General features: G+C 41.8%; 1 protein-coding gene across 1 annotated transcript in view; it reads left to right on the forward strand.

Annotated features, from left to right (window-relative positions):
• Positions 1–1335: 1335 nt before the first annotated feature.
• Positions 1336–7743, forward strand: part of LOC104471090 (methyltransferase-like protein 2) — a gene marked incomplete at its 5' end in the record, with an annotated part of 10411 nt that continues 4003 nt past the window's right edge. The window contains 4 exons of the mRNA XM_010086310.1: positions 1336–1427; positions 5130–5491; positions 6854–6903; positions 7377–7437. Of these exons, the coding sequence (XP_010084612.1) occupies positions 1336–1427; positions 5130–5491; positions 6854–6903; positions 7377–7437 (565 nt within the window). The remainder of the gene's footprint in view (positions 1428–5129; positions 5492–6853; positions 6904–7376; positions 7438–7743) is intronic.

Genomic DNA, 7743 nt, shown 5'->3' on the forward strand with positions numbered 1-7743 from the left:
CCGTAAGGGTTGGGAGGTGCGGGAGGGCCCTGCTGGCCTGGTGCCCGGGGTATGTTTGTCCCTGGGTGGTCCTGAGCCTTCCTCGGCTCCTCCCAGAGCAGTCAGCAGTCCTCAGGCCCCCTTGGTCTTTCAGGAGGATGTGTTGTTCTCCTTGTTTCGTTGCAGCAGTTAATAAAGTTAAACGATCCACTCTCAGAAATCTGAAACTCTTCTCCATCTGTGTACACTAGTGTATAAACTGAAAGCAGATAATTTCACCCATCTTCTGTCACACGGTGCTGTGACAGTATGGGATCATGCTAGGTGTTAGCCTGGAACAGGAGCTCTTTGCTTGGAGAAAGCTGTTGCTTCAAGAGATGTTAAGCACCCATATTATCAAATTTGCTGGGAACTGAAGGTATTTTGTATTTTTGGAGTCAGTCTGTCCACTTTTGGTCTCGGGCTGCTAAGCCCTATTGAGAATTGCAGATGTTTAGTTTGTAATAAAGTAATATGTTCATGTATCAGCTTGTCATTCATTTTGGGATTGTACTATATCAAAGGTATGTTACAAAAGCATATCCTCAGTAGTATTTCCCTGCAGAAACTCCTAGTAATCTAGTTTTTCACAGACTTGACATTTAAGTCTTTGATTTGTGAGTTAATAGCAAAAGACTAATTCTTCCTGAGGCCAGAATAGTGCTTCTTGATCCTTGTATTCTGGTTTTCATTCACTTGTTTTAATGAAGAAAGGTCAAGTGAATCACTTTAATGACTACACAACTATGTGTGCACATTTCAGTTATTAATAGGTTCTTAATGCTTTAAAGCTTCCTGCAGATTTTTCTCATAATTATATTTAATATTAATATAACACTTTGCCTTCCAAGTAACCCTACTGCCTTTTTTGTTTCAACTTGAGGAAGAAAATGTCTTTTGCTAAGACAGCTAAATCGAACAGCCCGTGTTGATGATTGCACACAAGCACCTGCCTGGCAGTCACGATTGCTTTTCATTGTGTGACAATGGCAGCTCCTCTCCAAGGAGGCCCATTTGTGCTGAGTGGCCTTGTGGCTTTATAGTAAGGATTTGTTTCCTCTAAAACTGGCTGAGCATCAAATGGGAAAAAGGATTAGGGGACAGATTTGGTGTCTCTGGGGGTCCCTTCCAGTTACATCTTTCATAATGCTGTGGGTGCAGTTCCTTCAGAACTGGGAACTGTATGTACTGATAGCTGCTGTACTGCTGCTGAGCTGGAATAAGAGATCGGGGAAGAGCTGTCTGGACCTTTCTCTTTTCTCTCTGTCTTTGCCCTACCACTCTCACCTGAGTAGTTCATGTTATTTTTTACAACAGGGACAATGTGGAGTGGTCAGAAGAGCAGGAAGCCAGTGCCAGGAGTAGAGTTCAAGAGAACAGCTCGCAGCTGTTGCCACAAGATAAACAAGGTACTTTTGGCTGCTGTTATAATGCTGAGTCTTGTTCGTACAAGAGCAGAACAGTCTGGCCGGAGCTGCATATGCACCATCATTTATTCCTCCCTTCCCTGCATCTTCCAAATCACTTAAAATACATTACCTAGTGGTTGATAATGAAAAATGAAGGAGGAGGAGGAATCTTTCTGTTCTTAATTTACCTCTTTGTGACTTTTCCACCTTCTCCAGAGAGTCATCCTACTGGAACGGGAATTATCTTGCCTCAGAAGAGTCATCTTGGCTTGAACTTCTTTGTTCCTGTTGTGTATGTTTAAATACTTGTTAGTGTTCCTTCTCAACAAACTTTTCAGTGTAGAGCAACAGCCTCATTGAGTCTTATTTTCTCTACTTGCTTTTGCTCTCTAAAGCTTCACTTCTAACAGGCAGTCTTTTGTTTGCTCGTGTGCTGTGGAGCTATCCCTAATGCAAGCTTGGTTTTTCTCTTAAGAGGGGTCTCATAAAGTAGTGTCCACATTCATCTCTACTGGGTTAACAAACAGCATGATAAAGATTAAATTGGAAGCAAAGAAAAATGGTTTTATCCTGATTGACGTGTTTGTCATCAGAGAGGCAGAAAAGGGATTCTGAAGTTTTTTATTTCCTCAAACTTGGCTTAAAGGATATTTTTACATCCAAAATGCAAAGCTTACCTGAATCTGAGTCAAGCTAAAGGTGCACAGCTCTACAGTCAAGTTGAAGCTGTTGTGAGTTGGTTAATAATGCATCTTTCCTCTGCACCTCTTAGGTATCATCCGATGCCTTAAATGATGGTGAAATGGATTCCTGTTCTTTGGTATGATAAGAGACTTTTTTGATGATGATCTTGTTATATCCTGCCAAGTTCTAGGATGGATCTGCTTCTTTTGTTCAAATTAAATTGAGTGTGTCATCTGTAAGACGATGCTGAACACTATTGGAGCTATTGAGACACTTCCCATATAGCTTCCAGTTGTGTTCACAATAGCAAATTTAATTATGCCAAAGAGCAACCCTCCTAATTTTCTGGATTTCCAGAAGTATCCAGCAGCCCCTATTGTGATACCCATTGTGTTGAGTTCATTTTAAAATCTGGTTAACATTAAAGGATGCTGTCTGTCATGCTTTGAGAACCTATATACAGCTATGAAAATGTGGAGCAATTTACTGTTCGAGCAGTTTGTCAGGTCTTCATGATGTATTTCCCAGACCGAACAATGGAGGCCAGTCAGATTTTGATGGCTGCTATTCAGTGGGAAGCGTGTGGAGACAATGGGATGGCTGAAACACAGGGAAGCCAGCCCAGCCAAATGTGCCTGAAGCGGCTAGTATTTTGAGAATCAGTAATGTCCAAGCGGGAGAACAAAGGCAAGCTCTTGGTCATTATGGCTGTATTATTCTGCGGACTTCTTGGGGCTGTCAGAATTTGTTCTGAAGAAGGAGAGAAGTTCTATGGGCTATGTCGAAGATGTGTCTCCTGGCTGGGAACAAAGAAAGAAGTGGAAGAGTTTCTGGGTTTCTTTTTGAAGCTTAGCCCCCATGCAATTCAGGGGGTCCCTGGTTCTCTTCCTGTATTTTGTGAACAGTTATTTTATTTGCACTTCTTCTGCAATGTGAAAGGGTGAGTATGGGCTTGGCTTTGGGGGTGTCCTCACAAAGATGAGCAGAAAGGTCAGGAGAGTCCTTATCAAGAAAGTCTCTGGAGGAATCTGGCTCATGTGCCGATGTCCCCACAAACCAGATCTTGAAGCAAGTATTATGTGAACTTTTCTGGCTTAAGTTGTGCAGCAAGTCAGACTGAAAAATTAATATGATCATTTTTTGCTTTAAATCTGTTTCTTGCATTATCTCTGTCAGCTGGCCCTTGATATTTTGCATTTATCTTGTTACTGATCCTTTATTCCAGTGCTTTGAAAACACCAGGTTATGAGGCAAATGAGCTTTAAATAAAGCTTCCACACATGTGGGTTGGAGCATAACAGTTGTTCTATAGCATCCACCAGAATTGCACATGAATTGAACACAGGAGGAGCACAATGTCTTGTTCAGTGTTAAACTGTGGCAAAAAATGTGGGTAGTCCAAAATGCCTGGGTTGAAATATTGCACAGCACCTCGGGTAAGCATCCCATTACAGTCAGGCTGCCGTGGGATTGACAGGGACCATCAGGAATCAGGACTTTCTATTTTTTTAGCTAAAAAAGCATTTCCAGCCCCAGCAGCCTTGCATATCCCTGTGAAGTGACAATTCAGGAAGGAGTGCACCAGGGACTGAATCAGTGACACTTCTGACATGGGCATTAGTTGAGCTCTCCTTTGTAAATAGTAAACTGGCTTGGCCCTGCTTACTCTGAGCTACGGTGAGATCATGGCACAAACTTACTGCTCTAGTCTAATATCAGACATGAAAACTTCTTTTTGGCTTGAGGTTTAAGGACAAAGCTTCTTAAAAGGAGAAAATCTTCATAGTTGAAGTGAGGAAATTATTTTTATATATAGCTTTGTGCTTCAGGGATAGATCCTACTAAAAATATACATATGACTGACTTCTAGTTCTTTGTTAAAGCCATTTTTGTCTATATTTGGGTGAGGCTACATACTTTTCCAGATTTTCTTTGTTCATTTTACTCTGTCCCTTCAGATTTCTTCTAAACACTTGTATGCTTTTCAGAAAGACCAATAAATAAGCTGCAGTTCAGATAATAATACTCATCTCCAATTTTAAGGTACCTGCTTTTTCTCTTACCCCTGCTCTTATTGGAGGGAGGTTATCTGTTCTCACATACAGTCATCATCTTTAATTGTGGGAGAATCATTTGCATTCAGTAATGCACTTGTTGCTGTGCGAAGATGGCTAAGGAGTTGCACGTTATTGAAATGCAGTTGGGATCTCTGGCCATGGATGTTAAACCCTCTCGGTGATTACAAGTGTAGGATGCTATCATTAGCTCTTCTTTCCCAGGACAGAGAACTTTGCACATTTATGAGAATTCACGAAGCCAGTTGGATTCATAAATTCCCATGGAAAAAATATGTTTATCCCCCCTTTGTTTTAATTTCATAAATCCGTGATGCTCACTTGCACAGAACCGTGGAAAACAAAGTGCTGTAGACTGGACTCCAGCAAGACTTGTGTAAAACATGCTGTCCTGTAATCTTGGAGTGTTGCGCAAAACCTCATTGAGCTTTCTGCCAGGCCTGTATAGCTGACTAATTTTTCGGTTTCTCCGTCTGAAAAAGCGGTAGCGTGTTGGACAGAAGCTCTTCAGCTCCAGGCAGCTGTCATAGAATTCCTTAGAAGTTGTAAATGCTTCACACTTGGTGTTGTGAGGCTCCGAGTGAATCGTTCCAGTGAACTGAACAAGTTAGTGTTAGAAGTAAAACCTGGATTTCTTCATTCCAGCCTCCTTCAAAGAGGCCTTTTCTGTTGCCAGCTTCCTTTAAATCCTACCAGGAGACAGACAGTTTCCTCCTCTACCTCTTTTCCCATTCTTGGTTCTGACAAAGTGGCTGTGAGGAGGCAGGCTGAGCGCTCCTGTGGGATGGCACGATTTAAATAAATGTGATTTTTCGATCAATGACCTTATTTATTAAGGCATATTGCTGCATAGGTATCTGCAGTGATCCCTGACTGTCTGAGCTGATTAAACCCTGACACCTTCGGATTTGACCACTGGTGACGTTTTTGTTTGTGTTTACAGAGGAATATGAGGTGAATGCTAAGAGGTACTGGGATGACTTTTATAAAATCCATGAAAATGGCTTCTTCAAGGACAGGCACTGGCTGTTCACTGAATTTCCTGAGCTGGCACCTAACAGGAACCCAAGTCAAAACGGGGATTCTGTGCATGAATTTAGTAACAAAGAAGAATGCAACAATGAAGGGCTGGGAAGCTGTGAAAATGGACATTGTTCGTTGGAAACCGGGGCGGAAAATCAGTTAAACTTGATGAAAAGCACACCTAAGGTCTGCATAGAGGAGATGGCTACGCAGCAGTGTAGTGAGCTGAATCAAAGTCGTGGAGATTACCCAGGATCGTCTGCATCTTACCGAATATTAGAGGTAATAGCTGTAAAACAGTGTCACACACCAAACAATCCCTTGTATCGGTGTTAATGTGACTGGGTCACAAAGTATATGTCATTGGCAAACAGCAAGTGAATGGGGTGATTGCCTTAAATCAGTAAAATGCAAAAAAACCAGAGGGCAGCTTATCACTGAATTAAATCTGTTGGGATTCTTTTGGTTCAGACCATGAATTGGCAGAGCACAAGGACCACAAGAAGTTTCTGAGTTTAAAAGACAAACTATTACTATGAGATGTTGAAACAAGCATTTAAAAGTTGTCTTTTGAAGAAGCTGATTCTTTTGCTTGTCGGTATAAGGCTTTTCCTTGTCATCTGTTTTGCATGTTTGTGCTGACTCCTGTTTGCCTTGGGAGGTGTGAAACAAAAACAATGAAACCAAGAATGTAAAGATACTGTTTGGTTTGTTCCTTATGGCCCATGTCATAACGGGAAATCTCAGACTAATACAGAGTTTGTCCCAGAGAAGTCTGTAGGAAATCTAAATATGAGACTCCTGACAGCTGGTAATGACCACCTGCTCGGCCACCTCGGGTTTGTTCACTGCAGGTATCACTGGTTTTCTTGAATCTCCATGTTCTATGGAAGTTCCGCCCTTCCAGGGAGAGTCAATATGAGCTGTCCTTTCGATTTTTTTTAATTTAATCTGAGGTTTTGAGACTTCCTCAGACTTTAATATTCTGGGGTCATCGTGGCTTTCCTGTCTCCTGAGTATTTTTAGTGCTGTCACTGCAAGCCAGCAGTGGTGTTTTCTGCTCAGTCTGTTTCAATTTTACCGATTCCTTAAACATTCAGAGGCAAAATCCCCAAACCCAATTGTGTGAGCCATCTTCTCTTCAGCAACAAGCAGAAGGAATAATAAGGCAGAATCACTGTAGGCCTGGCTGTAACTTGAGGAGGAGCCATCTAGTGAAGGAAACTCTGAAACAGCAGGATGTAATTATAGTAAAGCAAACTTCTTTCTCCATTGCTCTGATTTTCTATGGAATAACTAATCCGTGGCCTTTGCCAGTGCTTCAGTGACTCATACTGGTTGTTATGCTTGGGATTCCAGCAATAAGAGTTTTCAAAAGCGTTAGAATATATAGCTTGTTAGTAAGATTTCTACGAGAACTTGGCTTAGTGGTTTCCCACAAATGCTTCTATGTAAGCCTGCTCCTCGGAGCTGAACACGTTCAAATCCTGCAGTGAGATTTGCAAATGGTCACTGCTCTGCTTAGTTGTTAACTCATGAGTTGCTTTTTATTCCACAGTTGTAGAGAGATGATTCAAAATGAGCTGCATGGGACATGCTGAAGAAATTATTTTCACTCTTTGTACATCTGCTTTGTTTGTGCAGGTTGGCTGTGGTGCTGGAAATACAGTCTTCCCAATTTTACAAACCAACAAGTAAGCAGTTCTCAGGACGTTTTTACCTGCATGATGTACTCCCCTCTGAAAAACCCCTGGAAAAGTTGTGTGTGTGTTCTTAGTGTAGACAGTCTGTGAGAAAGGCCAGATGCGAGTGATATATTTGCCATCTGCAACTTCAAATGGTTGTGTTTTGAGCTTGGAAATCTTTGGTCTTAGAAAGCAACCAGCGAAACATGATGCAAGTTTACATGTCTCATTCTGAAAGCATTTTCATACAGGCTGTAGTGTCTCTCCTTTTCTGGAAGGAAAAGTAAACAGTCAGCTCCGTATGAGAATAACAGAGGTGTAAAGGAGCAACGTGATCCAACAGATTCTGCACAAGGCATTATTGACAGAGATGGACTAAAGCCCAGGATTTCTGGCTCCCGATTCTGTGCATTCGAGACATGTCTGTAATTCCTGTGGAGCACCTTGATGTAAATGATGATAGTTTCTTTTATTTATTTCAGTGACCCAGGCCTTTTTGTTTATTGCTGTGATTTTTCTACAACAGCTGTGGATCTCGTCCAGGTAAACTCAAGGGTGACTTCTGAAGATAGGAAGTACATGGTGCCAGTTGCACAGTAACACAAATATATCACGGCTGCCACCGGCTGTCTGGCTGTGCAGGCAGCTTTCTGTTTTTAGCTAGCCCTGATGCTGACCCTTGTACTGGTAAATCAGGAAAATGAGCCGTCAAAGATTGTAGAAATGAGGGAAGTTGGAGTTCTCAAAATGTCACATTGGCAGCAGACGAGTCAGCCAGATTTTCTTTCCCCTGTGGTTGGCAGTGCTTTTCTAAATCCAGTGCTCTTTTAGCTGAGTAACTGCTGAAAC

The sequence above is a fragment of the Pterocles gutturalis genome, unplaced genomic scaffold (assembly GCF_000699245.1).
Source record: "Pterocles gutturalis isolate BGI_N339 unplaced genomic scaffold, ASM69924v1 scaffold53181, whole genome shotgun sequence".
NCBI lineage: Eukaryota > Metazoa > Chordata > Aves > Pterocliformes > Pteroclidae > Pterocles > Pterocles gutturalis.